Source organism: Anopheles stephensi, chromosome 3 (assembly GCF_013141755.1).
Source record: "Anopheles stephensi strain Indian chromosome 3, UCI_ANSTEP_V1.0, whole genome shotgun sequence".
NCBI classification, from domain to species: domain Eukaryota; kingdom Metazoa; phylum Arthropoda; class Insecta; order Diptera; family Culicidae; genus Anopheles; species Anopheles stephensi.
Genome location: NC_050203.1, coordinates 42,472,716 through 42,489,867, shown reverse-complemented (window position 1 = coordinate 42,489,867; position 17,152 = coordinate 42,472,716). Strand labels below are relative to the sequence as shown.

At 49.7% G+C, this 17,152-nt stretch overlaps 4 protein-coding genes across 5 annotated transcripts; 2 read left to right on the top strand and 2 right to left on the bottom strand.

Moving 5' to 3' along the window:
• Positions 1-731: 731 nt before the first annotated feature.
• Positions 732-5,019, top strand: LOC118512371 (uncharacterized protein C05D11.1-like). The gene is made up of 6 exons (XM_036056721.1): positions 732-2,133; positions 2,221-2,316; positions 2,384-2,719; positions 3,304-3,980; positions 4,048-4,387; positions 4,475-5,019. The coding sequence occupies exons 1-6, from the start codon at positions 901-903 to the stop codon at positions 4,841-4,843; spliced, it is 3,051 nt and encodes a 1,016-aa protein (XP_035912614.1). The 5' UTR covers positions 732-900; the 3' UTR covers positions 4,844-5,019.
• Positions 4,893-7,701, bottom strand: LOC118512372 (THO complex subunit 5 homolog). The gene is made up of 4 exons (XM_036056722.1): positions 7,409-7,701; positions 6,578-7,325; positions 5,426-6,504; positions 4,893-5,337 (listed from the first exon to the last, which is right to left on the bottom strand). Exons 1-4 carry the CDS (start codon positions 7,529-7,531, stop codon positions 5,098-5,100), a joined length of 2,190 nt encoding a protein of 729 aa, XP_035912615.1. The 5' UTR covers positions 7,532-7,701; the 3' UTR covers positions 4,893-5,097.
• Positions 7,702-8,100: 399 nt separating this feature from the next.
• LOC118512369 (transcription elongation regulator 1) lies at positions 8,101-12,212 on the top strand. The gene is made up of 7 exons (XM_036056713.1): positions 8,101-8,464; positions 8,559-9,141; positions 9,235-10,390; positions 10,474-10,624; positions 10,764-11,458; positions 11,532-11,694; positions 11,783-12,212. Exons 1-7 carry the CDS (start codon positions 8,228-8,230, stop codon positions 12,074-12,076), a joined length of 3,279 nt encoding a protein of 1,092 aa, XP_035912606.1. The 5' UTR covers positions 8,101-8,227; the 3' UTR covers positions 12,077-12,212.
• Positions 12,213-12,792: 580 nt separating this feature from the next.
• Positions 12,793-16,821, bottom strand: LOC118512379 (succinate--CoA ligase [ADP-forming] subunit beta, mitochondrial). Of its 2 annotated transcripts, XM_036056747.1 has the most exons (8): positions 16,583-16,821; positions 15,957-16,048; positions 15,409-15,561; positions 15,188-15,350; positions 14,954-15,082; positions 14,744-14,879; positions 14,206-14,214; positions 12,793-13,733 (listed from the first exon to the last, which is right to left on the bottom strand). In XM_036056747.1, exons 1-8 carry the CDS (start codon positions 16,646-16,648, stop codon positions 13,132-13,134), a joined length of 1,350 nt encoding a protein of 449 aa, XP_035912640.1. In that variant the 5' UTR covers positions 16,649-16,821; the 3' UTR covers positions 12,793-13,131. The 2 variants fall into 2 exon arrangements, with proteins under 2 accessions (XP_035912640.1, XP_035912641.1); XM_036056748.1 differs by lacking the exon at positions 14,206-14,214 and having other exon boundaries at positions 12,798-13,733; positions 16,583-16,813.
• Between the last annotated feature and the right edge of the window lie 331 nt (positions 16,822-17,152).

The window sequence follows — 17,152 nt, the reverse complement described above, 5'->3', positions numbered from 1 at the left end:
CAAATGCAGCGACTCGGTAAATTTGGCAAAAGAGCACACCTTGCATCTGTGTACCTTGAGTGTGATACGCACGAACTGCCACTACAGGAGAACTGTCGCAGGAGTTCAACACGCAGAGAAAAGGCAACATAAATCATCCGCACCCGTACAAAACAGCCTGCGAGCTTGTTCGCTGTTCCGGTGTAGAATTGTAGGAGTCGTTGTGTATATAGCAGGATGTTTCGCATGCAGGGTCTGCCACCGACCGATGCGGCCGAGGAGAAACGCAAAGTGCGCCAGGCGGTGCAGCAAAACCTGTTCGCTTTCGTGACGCTATGCGTAGCCATACGAATAGGTAAATAAACGTGCTCCGAAAGAATGGCTGACGTTACAAAAAACAAATCGGAAACAGGATATTAATGATTGCTTCCCTCGTCCTTACAGCATCAGTCTTAATGGAGGCGTAGAACGAGGTTTCTTCAAGCACGAAACAAAGCCGCACAGTTGCATTTAGCTACCAAATAAAGATTAGTTTCGCTCCCGGGAAGATATTCCGGTTACACAATTAAATGAACCATGTTTACGCTCGTTTGTTTACTGCTAGAGATAAGAATTTATGCACGTACGATTAGTGTGCACTATCTTACGTAGACCAGCGTGCCGTGGCAGTAAAAATATTTGTAGAGGAAATGTAGCAGCTTGCGAGAAGATGCGTGCTTGGTGTGGGAAACGCACGGTGGTGTGCGTTTTGACAGTTATGCATTTTTGTCATGTCACGGCTTTGCTCGTCTCGCAAAGCGTATATTTTGATCGCTCTATCGGTTCGTTCTGCGTTTGACATCGGTCGGCTTGCGACACACTGCCATCCGGGAAACCAGCCTACTCGAGTGCGAAACAACACACAACCAAGCTCCAACCGCTATGGGTTTCAAGCATCTACTTACGGTGAAGGCGAACGAAGTTATTCCGGTGCACAAGTACCGGTCGGATCGCACCGGCCTGACTGTGATTGTCGGCGAAGTCGAAGGGCCGGTAGTGAATGGGTACTTTACGCTTGCCACCGAGGCCCACGACGATGACGGGTTGCCGCATACGCTGGAGCATCTTATCTTTCTCGGCTCGGAAAAGTATCCGTACAAAGGTATTCTCGATTTGGTAGCGAACCGCTGCTTGGCGTCCGGCACTAATGCTTGGACCGACCGTGACCACACATGCTACACGATGACAACGGCCGGGAGTGAAGGGTTCCTGTCCTTGCTGCCGGTGTACTTGGACCACATCCTCTACCCGACGCTAACCGATTCCGGGTTCACCACCGAGGTGCATCACATCACCGGCCACGGGGAGGATGGCGGTGTGGTGTACTGTGAAATGCAGGGACGCGAAAATACGGGCGAATCACGCGTGAATTTGGAAATGCTACGAGCGGTGTACCCGAACTGTGGCTATAGCGCCGAAACGGGAGGCATCTTGAGCAACCTGCGCACCAGCACCACCAACGAAAAGGTGCGTGCCTATCATGCTGCATTCTACCGCCCGGACAATCTACACGTCATCATCACCGGGCAAATCAAGCCGGACGACATTTTCAAAGCGCTCGAACCGATCGAGACGAAAATCGTGTCGAAAGGAGCGCTTCCACCCTTCGAGCGCCCGTGGCAAACGCCGGTGGAACCGCTGAAGGAATCAGCGGACATCAAAATCGAGTACCCGGCCGACGAGGAAGACTGTGGGCTGCTGAACGTGGCTTGGCGAGGACCGAAAGCTACAACGGAGTACGACACGCTTACTGCCTGTGCGGTGCTTCTGCGCTATCTGACGGACACTTCGGCCAGTCCGGTCCAGCGGGAGTTTGTCGAGATTGATGATCCGTATGCAAGTCGCGTGGGCTACAACATCGTGGAAAACTCGGTTTCGCTGCTGTACATTTCGTTCGAAAACGTTCCGCTCGGCAAGGAGGATCACATTTTCCCTAAGCTGAACCAGCTGCTGGCGGGCATTGCGAGCGGCAAGGAGAAGCTGGACATGCAACGCATGCGAAACGTTATCGAGCGCAATCGGTTGGAGGCGCTCAGCAGCCTGGAATCGAATCCGCACGACGATATCGCTTTCCACGTGATTGGAGATGTGCTGTACGGGTCGGACGAGAGTGAGGCAAGTGGTGGTTGTTGCTTGTTTTTTTTTTTGAGGCTTTGAGGCATTCCCAAAATGTAAATCTACTTTCCTTCTGCACACCCACAGTTTGACAACCGGCTGAACGTGAATCGATGCTTGCAGACGTTGAAAGACAAGGAGGACAGCTTTTGGCTAGCGTTGATGAATGAACATATTGTAAAGGTAAGTGTTGCGCCTTCCGTTTGCCGCAGCAGAACGAATTCATACTTATCGTGATCGTGCACCCTAGAACAAACACGTCGTGGTGCGTGCCGTTCCCAGCATAAAGGAGAACGTGCGTACGGCCAGTGTCGAGCAGGCGCGGCTGGAAAAGCAGCGGGAAACACTCGGCGAAGATGGGCTGAAGGAAAAGGAGCAGGTGCTGGCCGATGCGATGGCGTCCAACGAAATTCCACCGCCGGAGGAGATGATCACCTCCATACCCGTTCCCTCCACGGAAGGCATCAAGTTCTATCCGGTCGAGGTGTACTCGTCGTCCCGCGCAGAAAGCAATCCTCCCGGGTTGATTATGAGCGATTTGCCAGTTTATGCGGAAGCGTATGATCTGCATACGAACTTTTGCTACGTAAGTAGACGAAGGGCTGGTGGAACCTTTGTTATATGATCCTTTTTTTTTTATCAATAACATGTTCAAGATAAATAGCCCAGTGTTCGAAAAAGTCCAGCGAACGTAGACCTTCCGCCATTGGCGTATGGCGAAAACGGAATGATCCCTCAAACGCCCGCCAACAACTGTTCGGGCTGATACGAGCTACCAGCTCTGTGACTCACCGCTCCCATGAGTCACTCTGGTAGAGGACCTTGGTGTGTGGCTGGATGGCAAACTGTCGTTTGAGCCACATATCAACTCAGTCCTCAGAGGGTCTCATCACCCTCCGGGTGGCCATTCCCATTCACTTTCCATCCTACCGCTTGCGTGTTCGCCCTCCACACCTCATCCCTTTGCGACGCTCGTGGTTCGCCCAGAACGACCCTTGGATGCGTGCGCCAGACCCTCGGACTTCAATGCCGTTGGTCCATAAAATGTCCTTTACTTTCTTCCGTTCCCTGTTTTGTCTACCTAATGTCCTAACGTGTCTCGTCTTCCCTTTCTTGACCATTATTGTATTATGTATAGACATACTTATACGCGGATGCTTCCTTTTGCAGCTCAAAGTCACGATGTACACGGAGCCGCTAAGTGTCGAGCTGCGATCGTACCTGGTGCTGCTGCTAGAATTGCTGACCGAATCGCCTATCCGGCGCGGCGATACATTGATCCCGTACGAGGAGGTCGTTTCAACGCTCGAGTCAAACACGGTCGAAACGACCACCGACCTAGGGTTCAGCTCGTCGAGTCGTTTCAGTGTGGGCGCTTACTCTAGTACGGCCACACTGTACATGCAGGTGGTCAGGGAGAAGTACACCACGGGCATCGAACTGATGACGGAGCTGTTGCACCAAACCGAATTCACCGCCGAACGTATCAAGGTTTGTGCCACGAAGCTGATCAACGAGGTGGCGCAAGCCAAGCGGGAAGGAAACTCCATCGCAAAGGACATCCTGAAAGCGATGCGTTATCGGAAGGAGAGCAACGTGCGCATCTGCTCACTGTTGAAACAATCGAAATTCCTAACGTCCCTGCTGGAGATGATGGAAAAGCCGGATTCGGCCAAGACGGTGATTGAAAGCCTGAACAAAGTCCGCTCGATCATTACGCTGCCGGAAAATGTGGCCATCCACATGGCGGCCGATTGGCAGGCGATGAAGGAGCTGGGCATCGATCTGATCACACCCTGGAACCGGCTTGTGCGAGCAACCAGCGGGACGGACAAAATAGTGAAAAGGTGTAGCAGCCGTTTGCTGTTTTCTTCTACGCAGTTTTCTAAATTTACAATACTTTTCAATTGTTAGGTTTACCAGCATGCAGGATTGGGAGCACATGGAGAAGAGTAGCGAGGCGCTCGAAAAGCCGTACACGGGTGTGGTCGTCGGTTTGGGCAGTGTGGAGAGTGCGTTCCTGTTTCGTACCTGCCCGGGAATAACGGATTTCAACGATCCCGATCTGGTGCCACTGCTACTGTTTCTACAATATTTGACCCAGCTGGAAGGCCCGCTGTGGAGACAGATTCGCGGCCAAGGGTTCGCTTACGGGTATAATATAGTGCCGCGGCCGAACGAAGGGTCGCTCTACTTCACGCTGTATCGTGCATCGAATGTGGTTGCCGCATACCAGGAAGCTGTCAGCATCATGGTACGCAAGACTGGCCCCCAGTGTGCGGGATAGCACCGAACGATGGCCATATACACACACCATGTTTCCGTTTTCGTGTACTTGCAGGAGAAGCAGGTGGGCGAAGCGGCGGAATGGGATGCCACGCTACTGGAATCGGCCAGAAGTTCCCTCATCTTCGAAATCATTGCCCGCGAGAACAGCATCGAAAAGGTGGTGAACACCTCCATGCTGACAAGCTTCAAGGGCGTGCCGGTAGGCTATAACCAATCTTTAGTGCGCCAAGTGGGCAAAGTGACGAAGGAGGACCTACTGCGCGTAGGCACCCGCTACGTTAAGCATCTGTTTTCTGGCACGGACACGTGCACCGCCATCGTTTGCCACCCGGACAAGGCTTCGGATATTGCGAGTGCTTTCAACAGCTTGGGCTTCCCGTTAAAGGTTGAAACGAGCCTGGAGGATAGCATTCTAGCTTAAACGTAATGCGGGCTGTTGGTGGCCAGCGGAAGTATTTCACCATTTGGTTTGATGTAGTAGCGTCAGTCTCACGTGCAGTTCGGTTGTGTGTTGCACGTGCTGACAGACTGCAACCTTTATTGTGCATAGAATTTTTATAGAACTCCCTTTATCAATAATCATCATACTAATCAAAATTCAAACGCAGCGAGCTGGACCGTCGAAAGAAAGGGACCATTATTTGACTGCGACTGCGAGGGGTGGCATGGTGCCCGCTAGATTTGGGTAAACAGAGAGCTGCTTCCGTTCGGTGCAATTCGGAATGGCTGCGCTCTTGTACGACCGCGGAACGGTTTAAGAAAGCTTTTGTCCTGCGTAAACTCGGCCGGTGTGTAGTACGGTCCTTCGGTTTCCAGGTAAATATCTAAGCAGGACATCGCGCGCTTCAACTGCTTCGGCAAAATGTCGAACGAGTGGTTCACTGCCGACAAACTGTTGCACCAGTATTCCATTTCCTGCGAGACGAGTGAAAGCCAAAGCAAAGGGTCATTAGGTTGTGCAGTTTGTGACTTGCCTGTACGAGTGGCCGCCGGTCATACATACCCTGACGGAACTGTTGCACGACGCGGTATGCTTGCCGTTCCAGTTGAGTGAGAAGGACCACAGGGGCGAACTGTCTGGATACCGGCATGGTACGCATATGTAGCACTCCAGCTTGGCAGAACCACGGATGACTATTGCCCGGAAGTAGAGGTCACTGGCGGTGGCCATGCCGTCCTCCAGGAACATCTTTGCCACCCCGGACGACACGTAGTCTTCGAACGAGATGGAACTCCACTGCAGTACCGTGCTCGAGATGCGTATCGGGTGGCCACGCTCATCGTTGATCGACGTGTCGATCATTTTGCTCTCTAAATCGTGGATCTGCTTGTACAGCTTTAGCCGGGCTTCCCAGCGTGCGCGAACAGAGCGAATGATCGATGGAATCGTTTCGTGCAGCTTATCCGTCTGGACTTCGGGATGGTCGTTCGCGGCATCATGGCTAAGCACGCATGTGTACGCGGCCGACGTGTGATCCAGTCCGCACAGCCGCTGTGACCACAGGAACGGTTTGCCAAGGTTTCTTTCCCTCAGAATGCGTGTCAGGTGATCGATTTCGATCGACAGATCTTGCAGCTGGTACTTTATCTTCGGATTAGGACATTCCTCACCCTTGTCGCCGTGACAGAGCTCATTCAAAACGGTCTCGATCGATAGAACATCACCGGCGGCTGCGCCGGACGAATGCAAATCTACCAGCGCAATGTTCACCGTCACCACCTGCATGTTGGGCAGGTAGGAGAAAGTCAGCGAAAGGCCGGGACCGGGCTGCCGGTCGGCAACCAGCTCCGGAGGACAGTCCTTTGCGCGGATCGTTATTGTCACGCTAAGGGGATGAGGTTTGAACAGCTTTTCACGCCGCTGCTCATCTATGCTGGGCTTCATGTGGTCTCGATGATGTCGTTTTTTCGCGCCTCGATCTGCTTCGTGTTCGTTTTCATCGTTATCCGAATCGGCACGATCGCGGGAATTGTTGCTAGAATCTCTGGCACGGTGTGCTTCCGATTCGTACGAGCTAACAGCGGCCGCCATTTGCCGTGCCTCCTCTTCATCGCCCTGGATCGAGGTGGTGAGAAGGGTGTCTGGAAAAGCGAAAAATGAAACCATTTTTAAGCAACACACGCGCCGACCACCGGAGAATAGGAAGGTAATTACCGTTGGCCTCTCCGTAGGCAGTCACATTGGCGTAGAGCAGATACAACGGTTGTGGCAGAAGTCGAACCGTTTTCCGTATCTTCCAGCCTTTCTCGATTGGCATTTCTAGGGCTTCTTGCAGTGGCCGGGTTGCGATGAGTAAATCTCTTAGCCGTGGCCCCAACGAATCTAGACGCTCGGTTTTGGCAACAATATCCTTTTCAATCGCCTGCTTCAAGGAAAGGAGTTCCTTCAGATGCGCATCCAATTCCTTCCTCTGCTGTAGCTCCCATTCCAGCCTAGCGATGCGTCGCGCATGTTCGTCGCTTTTCGTGCTTTCAGGCCGGGAAACGGATGCTGGGGCCTGTTCGTAAAACTCTTCCTCCGGCACTAGCTCGATCTCCTCGTCTTGGCTCTTGAACATGTAGCATCGCTGCACTTCCCGTTTTAAATGCTCCGCCTCGTACAGCAAGTTCTGCAGCTGCAGCCGATTGCTGTCGACGCGCAGTTTCTCCTTGTGCAGCGCATCGCGGCCCTCGCGAATGCGCACCTTATCGAGACGGTTCAACTTTTTCAGCAGCACAAACGCTAGCGATCCTTCGATCCGCTTGTCGGCGATTCTCGCCTTGGCGTCTTCGGTGTTGTCTGTTTTCAGCTTAGCAATGTCCGCGAATACCGTGCGCAGTTCATCGCACGTCGCATGGAATAAAGCGGCATCCTTCACTGGCGAACGTTTGCTGGCTTCCTGCTCTTCGAATGCGATTGTGTTCTGTAAAGTGAATGTACGTAAAAGGGCCGGCTTTTGTTAGCATACATACACTGCCGTCAAGCAATCTGTGGCGTGCGTCGTACCATGTAAACATCCTCCTTCGAAAGCTTAGCACTTGTTGCGGTATTTTCCGTGGCGTTAGAACTGCTAGTCTTGCGGCGCTTCTTGTCGGTGGCCACTTCAGCACTATCCGGTTTACTGACCATTTTACAAAACTTGGAGTAGCGAAGCAAATTAAAATACTCTCTTATGTCGCTGTATCAATTGTTTTGCGGCTTTCGCATACGGAGAAAACGATGTGTCAGTGAGCCTCAACCGTGGCAAGCGCGCTAGGACAAGCAGGGTGAAGTTTCTTGCAGGGGTAATTAAGTTTAGTTTTTCGTATTAAATGGATGAATCATATGTATCTAATGTATCTTAGCTACAGAATACTACACGCGGACCGATAAATAGCAATGATTTCAGCTGCTAAATACAACACTTTCAGCTTGAGAATGGTTCAAGTACAAAATCCTGTACTATATACGCTAAAGGTGCGTAAAGTAAAGGTGTTTTTGCTATAAGAACAACCTAAACTTAATTGCTTATCTTTTCATACAGACTTGTAGCAATCGATCGATGTGCTGCTGAAATAAATCGGATAATTTCGCTTGAGTTGATTTGATGAATTGAATTAATTCGCATATAATAATCGGCAATATTGTTTCCCATCTTCCATATCATTCTAGCTACGTGTACACGCTACCTAAGCTGTCAAGCGCGAGCTCTTCGCAAAGCGTTCGATATGTCAATTTGTTGATACCAAGCAGGAAAAATGTTCTAGCTTCGGTCGCAGAAGAATCGGAATCAATTGTGGTGCACTTGACTATAGCTTCTGCCACAAACCTTGTGTGCTGATCGCCATGAGTGCTGAAGTAGCTGAAAAAGAATTGCCGAACGATGGGGAGAGTGTTGATGAAGAAAATAGTGCCGCTTCAGTCAATGAACCAGCGGCAGATTCGGCATCGGAACAACAAACATCTCCATCATCCAGGGAGGTAGATTCCAAAACGGAAGATAAAAAGTCATCCCCCACCAAGAATGGTGGTGCCGGTCTGCTTGGCTCAGCTCCAGCAAAACCGGCCAATTCAGTTGTTACTGTGAGTATGGTCTTACCAGAACGCAAATCGTGTAGCCTGTGTTGGGTCGCTTTTGTTCTTATATTTTCATTCGCTTTCACCTCGTGCATCGTAGGATTTGTGGGTGGAAACGAAAACTGCCGACGGCAAATCGTATTACTATCATGCGATAAGTCGTGAAACAACTTGGACCCGCCCGGAAGGTCCTAACGTTAATGTGATGACACAGGCAGAGGTGGAAGCTCTCAACAAGCAGCAGCTACTACAACCAAAGACAGCTGAACAAAAGGTTGCTGAGAATGTTGCAAATACCGCTTCGTCGGGGGTGCCGCCTAGCTCAGCCGCTTTACCCGCCGTCATTCCATTGCATACTGCTGCAATGACACGTTTCTCCGGGCCACCGCCGTCGTTTGGGATGGCTCCGTTCGGTATGCCGCCACCTAATTTCACCAGCTTTCCTCCCTGGAATCCACCGGCGGTCAATAGCGGCCAGAATTGGGCGATGGGCCAAACTCTCCCATTGGACGCAGCCAAGCAAGCCATGAACGAGATTAAGCTAAGCGAAATTGACCCGGCAATCGTTGCCAAGGCGACGGTTTGGAGTGAACACAACGCACCGGACGGTCGCATGTTTTATTACAACGCTTCCAAGGGGGAAAGTGTGTGGGAAAAGCCACAAGCGTTGCGTGATTTGGAAAGTATGTTGAAACTTTAGCTCCCCGTCCGCTCCGCTATATCACATATCTCGGTTTTCCTATTTCCCATTTTTCACACATATGTTTGTTTTACAGAAGCAAAAATGGCGGTTTGGAGTGCAAGGCAGAAACCCAAAGTACCGCCCTCGGTTCCACCGTTCTTGGCTCCACCGATACCGCCCCAGATGCCGATCATGTCCTCAATGCAAACGCCACCGTCCGCCGGACTGAAGATACAACAGTTCCCAGCACCTCTTGCTACAGCCGTTGGGTCACCTATGGGAGCTCTATCCAATCCGGGCGTGCGACTTCAGCAGATGCCGGTGGCGGCCGGAGGTGTCGTGTTCGACCCCATTACCTTTATGGCGAAGAACGACAAGGCCGTGGCAGAAGAGGAACGAAAGCGAAAGCTGGAACAGGAAAAGAAACGCAAGGAGGACGAAGAAAAGGCTAAGGCAAACAAGCCGCAGGACAAAAGTCGTCCCATTTCTAGCACTCCGATCAGCGGCACACCCTGGTGTGTAGTTTGGACCGGCGACGGTCGAGTGTTCTTTTACAACCCTTCGACGCGTACCTCTGTCTGGGAACGGCCGGATGATCTGAAGGAGCGGGCCGATGTTGACAAAGCAGTACTGGTGCCTCCACAGCAGTTGCTCGGCATTGTTGCAGCTAAGGATAGTGAGAGGGTTAGCGGCAAAGGGCAACCGTTGACCGGGACAGCTTTCGCAGCTAGTAACACTGCAGCCGAAAGTGACGGCGCCAACATCGCCAACAGTAGTAGTACTACCAACGAGCCTCGGACAGGCCCCACGGACTCGGAGTCTAGTGGAGAGGAGGATGGCGAACAGCCGAGCAAAAAATTAAAATCCGACCTGGAAGCCGTCATGAAATCGACGCATTCCGCTGGCAGCAATCGTTCCGGAAACGATCCGGAAAAGGAAGCAATAGCGATGGAAGCGGAGGCTAGGGCAGCCCGAGAGCGAACGCTCATACCCCTGGATGTGCGTATGAAGTCGTTCCGGGAAATGCTTCGCGAGCTGGATGTGTCGGCGTTTAGTACGTGGGAAAAAGAGCTCCACAAAATCGTGTACGACGCACGCTATCTGCTGCTAACTTCCAAAGAACGCAAGCAAGTTTTCGAAAAATACGTCAAGGATCGTGCGGACGAAGAACGCCGCGAGAAGCGTAACAAAATGCGCCAAAAGCGTGATGATTTCCGTGCCCTGATGGAGTCGGCTCATTTACATGGAAAGTAAGTTGCGAAGCAAGCTGTCTATTCCTTCTTCTTTCTTAAGCCCTAGTGACACAACCGATCCGATCATTGAATCATTTCAGAGCTTCATTTAGCGAATTTGCCCAGAAGTATGGGAAAGATGAACGGTTCAAAGTGATTGAAAAGATCCGCGAGCGTGAAAGCTTATTTAATGAGTACATTGTCGAAGTAAGGAAGCGTGAAAAGGAGGAAAAGCAGCACAGAAAGGAGCAGGTAAGATGTAAAAGCGGTATATGTCTTCTGGTAGTACAACATCGCCATCGCTACCCTTGAAGCCGGCACGCGCCAGCAGCACAGCCCTGGCTCTTGTTTCATACAGTCAATACGTACTTGTGTGTGTGTGTATTTGCAGATCAAAAAAGACTTTCTTGCTATGCTACGTGAAAGAGGGGACATTAATCGTCATACACGGTTCAGTGACATACGCAAGAAAATAGAAAGCGATAGCCGTTTCAAAGCAATCGTAGAACACTCCCAGCGCGAGGAGCTGTTTGAGGAGCACATCAAAGTGCTGAAGGAAGAGAAACGGAAAGCAAAGGAGAAGGAAAGGGAAAAGGAGCTGAAGGAGCGGAACAACCATCGCAACGAGCAACAACGCGGTTCGCGCCGATCGCGAGATCGTTCCCGTGATCGGCGAAGTCGTTCTGCTGAGCGGGATGCAAATCAAACGGCAAAAGGCACGAACAATGAGGATGGTACCGCGGCGAAGGACGAAAGCAAGGAGGACGAGGACGAAGGCGAGGATTGCAACACGTCCGATGAGGATGAAATCGAGAGGCAGCAGAAGGAACGGGACCGGAAAGCGAGAGCAGAGGCCAGTATTAAGGAGCGAGAGAAGGAAGTGCAGCGTACGTTGGCCACTCACCTGCGCGATCGAGACAAGGAGCGGCAGCACCACCAGCGGGACGAAGCGATGCGTCACTTTAATGCATTGCTGGCAGATCTAGTCCGTAATGCAGATCTTACGTGGAAGGAGGTAAAGAAGCTGCTGAAGAAAGACCATCGCTGGGAACTGATTGCCATGCTCGATCGTGACGATCGGGAGAGGTAAGTGTGGCGCAGCAGTTCTCTGTCAGCTTAAGACGCTGGTTTTGTCTCTGTTCTCTTTGCATATTCAAAGACTGTTCAACGAGCACATTGCCAATCTGGTGCGCAAGAAGCGGGACAAGTTTCGCGAGATGTTGGACGAAATTCCGTCCCTGGAGCTGACATCGCAGTGGAAGGAAATAAAGAAAATCATACGCGATGATTCACGATACCTTAAATACAACAGCAGCGAAAGGGTATGTAGCTTAGCGCACCACATGAAGCATTTCCCCCGGCCGCATGCCAATCAATACTGGCTCTGCTATCTGCTTACCTTCCCCACAGGGCGAGCGAGAGTTTCGAGACTACATCAAAGATAAAACGGCGAGCGCAAAGCTTGCGTTCCGGGAGCTGCTTCAGGAGTGCAAGTTTATCACGCATAAGAGCTTCGAGCTGTACCGCGAAAATGCGAACCATCTCCGCGAGGTAGAGGACATACTGCGCAACGACCGTCGCTATCTGGTGCTGCACCATATAGCGGCCGAACGGACTCAGATGGTGTTGGCCCATTTGGAGGAGTTGCACAAGCGTGGACCACCGCCACCGCCGACTGCTAGTGAATCGTTACGCCGTAAGTAGATTGGCACAGCAAACCATCGGGGCACTTGTATGTGTTGATTGCGGTAGAGCAGAGTTAGCAAACCAGACTGCGACGACTTTTGTGTGGATTAAACCGATTAAAAACGCATTGGATTGAAGTAGTTTGGAACCGTAATGCATCGCAAGATGACACTATGACTCTCTCTCTCTCTGTCCAAATCGTGCTCAGTAAGCGAACCGTCAATTTTAACAAGTCCTTTGCGGCTGGTGCGTATAGACGGACAGTCAACTTGCTCCCTAAGCGCTCCTTAACACGTAAACCGCCCCATGTCAGGTCATCGGTTTCTGATAGTGCAGGAATTACATCAGTGACACCATTCACAGAAGGCTTACCGGAGCACCCATTAAACCGGTCGGGTGTCGTCTGCAGAGCCCATTTCTCTACAACGAATCCTCATAGACGAAAAGACCTTATCGCTCGATGGATCTCATCATCTAAAGGGCTTCATCAATCAATCAAGGGAATTTGGGCAATTTAATACGTTGTTCGTATTATAACTGAAACTCTAGAATGAATGTGTTCCTCCGGCTGTACTGCACCATACGTTCTAAAATGTTAGAATTATGAGAGGCCTTTTGCTGGCATTTCTCATTGCCAGTCAATGTTAAACCAGCGACAGAACCAGTCGACCGTTGACCATTTTGTCTCGAACGAAACATTAATTGTAATTGGTGGAGGAAGAACAAATTGGAGATTCTGTTTTCGGTGCGCAACCAGCACTGAATCGTGAACAGGTCGAATAACACATGGTCAATTTTATTGATGACAAGAGTACACACAATTTAGCGAGCACTTTGCATATTCGGTCTACGACATCGAGTGCGATTAGGTTGTGTTTTGTAGTGCATACGACGACGATTAAGAATATCGGTGTGTGTCGGTTGGTTATTCGCAATAAATACACGCACAGACCGTTGGCGATGGTACGGAAGGTAACAAACAAACATATCTTAACGACACAGAGTTTTCCAGTAGCTCAGCGAAAAGAAGGACGCAATGCCGCGCGCATGTTCTCAGAAGGGGCCCCTCCCATTTAGACCACGTAGCTATCGGGCAGCTCGAAGCTTACGTCAAGGTGTGCCTCACGCGCAAGGTGTACAATCTGCGCCAGATGCACCGACAGCATGGCAGCCTCGTCCAGGTCGTCCTTGGGCAGGATGCGTAGCTTCGACTTCTTGATCAGGTCCTTGGCCTCGTTCACGTTCGTGCCCTGCAGCCGGACGATGATGGGCATCTTGATGTTGAGCTCCTTGGTGGCCTGGATGATACCTTCCGCAATCACGTCGCAACGCATAATACCGCCGAAAATGTTGACCAGGATGGCGTGCACTTTCGGGTCGGAGGTGATAATTTTGAACGCTTCCTTCACCGCCTTTACGCTGGCGCCACCACCGACGTCGAGGAAGTTGGCCGGATCGCCACCGTGCAGCTTGATAATATCCATCGTGGCCATCGCGAGACCGGCCCCGTTCACGAGACACCCGATCGAACCATCGAGCGCGATGTAGTTCAGGTCGAACTTGGACGCTTCGACCTCCTTCTTGTCCTCCTGCGTCAGATCACGTTTCGCAAACAGATCCTTCTGGCGGAATTCGGCATTGTCGTCGAAACGCATTTTGGCATCGAGTGCAAAATCTTTAGAAGATGGTAGCCAATGCGGTAAGAGAAATGGCAATATATTAATGGTTTGTCGATAGGTGTGTATTAGCAAACAATTTAAAAAGAAATAGTGTGAAGCTCAGAACATTCAGCCAAACTGTGATGAATGCAAAAGAGGTGTGGAAATTCGCCCAAAGTGTCACAAACTCACACAACAGTTTGACATGAATATCCCAACATACAATAAAGTAACAAACAATACAACAACATAGTGAATGGTATCAACCCAAAAAGAAATCATAGTTTAGGAGAAATAAGCAAATCTTTAATGTGGATTAAACAGCGCATTAAAACCGATAATAGTAGCATAATAGATAAGCGAACGATCGTTTTACTGGTCAACGAGCAAACTAACCAAATAGTGGCAACTTGATACGCAATGTTTAAAATCGAAGCTTTCCAGTTTCATGCAATACGCTGGCAATGGTATTTGAAGATTGTTACTTACACTCTTCACCTATCGATGTGGGATGTATGATGTAGGTGCACGTTCAGTTGGGATGATACATGTGTATGAATATTTGAATGGGGGGGTGTGGTGGGAGTAGAGTTATCATATAAACAGATTAAATTTTATGTCAGATTGTAGTGGTAGCAGCGCACTTTTTTATGCTAGAGCCTTATTAGAGCCTGGCTTGACAGGTTTTCGTTTACCCATCATAAGCTTATCGTGGATGGAGGGCCCGACCCTAGACGACGGGTCGTGGTAGAGTATATCGCCAAATCAAAGTATGTTAAACATGTTTATTGTATTAACACACCATTCAATCTACTGTGAAACCAGTTCAATAAGGCAATAAGTTTCACACGAAACTGTATGAAATTTCAAATGGTCTAGCTGAAACGGTTCATTCTACATGAAAAATTACTGTTACTCATCATTCATGGATGACTCTTTGAAGGAAATGGCTTCATGTCTCTCTCTCTCTCTCTACATTAGCGACCCAACAGATCATTGAATGCAATAAAAAAGACGTGTTACTTACACGTTTCGGCCGCGTCCTCCGCGTACGGGTTGATTTCAATCAGCAGGGCATCCTTCTTCACGAACAAGTCGTACATGTTGAGTAACATTTTGGCCGTTTCCTCCAGTTTATCGTTAAGTCCAACCTTCTTGGCCACCTGCAAGCGAAAAAGACATTCCCAGCTAGTGTCACTGTGTGATCGTTTCGCACCATTGCTTGAACCATTCGTACCTGGATGGCTTGATCCTTTTGCAGACCTTTGTTAATGTCGATGGGTTCGTACACGATGGCATCTGGATTTTCTGCGGCAACCTCTTCAATGTTTACACCTCCTTGCGACGATGCAATCAGAACGGGACCCTAGCAGAGGGAGAGAGAGAGAGAGAGATACACGGAGGCGAACTTTCGCCGTTCAATCGAACACTTCGGCGCACATACGACAAGCAACAACAACAAGACACATACGTTGAATGCGCGCTCCATCATGACAGCGAAGTAAAATTCGCGCCGAGGAAACTTGCGTTCGGCTACCATCACCGAGTTGCAGATACGGCCCGCCGCACCCGTTTGTTTCGTGACGAGCAGCTGGTTAATCATTTTGCCAGAAATGTCTTCCGCTTCCTGTGGCCTAAAAATGGGAGAGCATATTATAATTGTGCTGCAAGCAGCTTTGCGCCGATACTTACGAAAACACCACCCGCACACCTCCCTTCAATCCATTCTTGAAGCTGCCCTTGCCACGGCCACCAGCCAGTACCTGCGCTTTCAGCACCAGGTTTTTGGTGTTAAGATCCGTTGCAATCTTCTTAGCTTCCGCTCCGGACGTTGCGACTCCGAATCTGTAACAAGAGGATAGCAAATGTGGCAGCATATAAGAATGTTCTTTGAACTGGAAGAGAACGACAAACGAAGAAAAACCAAAACAAAAAAAAAAATCTTTCGTGCATTGATACGGCAGAGGTTAACGGTGAATAATGAGTTCATAGTAAACGCTTGCACAACATAGGAAGAACAAAGGTGATTGCTGGATGTGGGTTTTGTTTACAATTCGACTTAACCCTCCCGTGCTGCGCGATAAGGCACAATCAGCCTACAGTTTATACTACTATCAGCGGCATGACACCGATGATGCGCGCCGATGGAGTTGTTTGGTATGACGGCAAATTATTTACATACAAAATGCATCACTATTCCTGCGTATAATTGATCGTTCACAACATACCGGTTTACTTACTTGGGCGTTGGGATTCCCGCTTCATTTAGAAAGGAGTAGGATACGTGCTCCTGGACGTTCAGGTGGCGCTTCTGGCATCCGCTAGCAAGTACCTGAAAATATCGAATCGCACATAATTGTTTTATGGGCTAGAATTGCTTCTTCCGGTGGATTTTAACACATGATTTGTGACGTCACCGTCGAGCAGCTGGCCACCTGCTCTGCTGCCTGATCGGTCGGAAAGCCACTGTTGTCTTTCATGTATGTAATGACGCTGTCGTCAATACTAGAGCAAGCAGACAAACTAGTTTTCTCCCTGTGTACCAGTCCATTAGTGGAACACGGACGGTCGTCTCTCGACAACGAAAACATTGCATAATCCATTGCAGTACAGCACCTAGCGCTGCCTTTGGACCGAATCAACACAATTGCGGCAAGCGTAGAAACTTTCTAATTCGCTCCTAATCGTTCTATTTATATCCATGATATCTTTTACAATGTCCTGTCTGGCCTGCGACGCTGCACGGTGGTTTCACGGCCATCATCCGTTACATAAAATATCACTCCGGTAAAGAAATCGAATAACGTAGAAGAAACGTACTCCCCGCTTGGTGGATGATTCAATCGCACGAATTGGGACTACTCACCTTTGGAGAAGATTTGCTTGCAATGTCAGCCAGAAGGAGGCTCGATCGTCGCAGAATGGAAGCCATTCTATGTGATAGTACAGCGGGATTAAAGACGACTAGTGAACGAACGCGCACAGTAAGCTCTTCGGAAGATTTTTGCCTAGTATAGTAGCTCGTTCATCCGTGATCTTTCGTTGCAAGCAAAAAGAGTGTAGAGGAAGGAATGAGAAGGTACAGGGAGAAGAATTTGACAGACGCTCCTAGGGGGGATAATCCTAGTGTCAAACGCAGCCAAAATGTCAAGAGCCGTGGTATACCTAGCATCTAAGTACCTTGATTCATGGGAAGAAGGGTTGTTATGGGTAATGGGAATACTGCATGGAAATAAAATTATCCTTGCAGCACAGATAAGGAGAATCACACTAAGCCGCTTTATGCATCCATCTGGAAGCACATATTGTATTCGTATACTTCCCTTTAGCACCTTTGGCTAACAAGGGTAATGTATTGAGCACTCTCATCTGCAATGGCTTTATTCCTGCCGGCAAACGAAATTTGGCATTTTGCTTCTAACCTTCTTAAACAAAT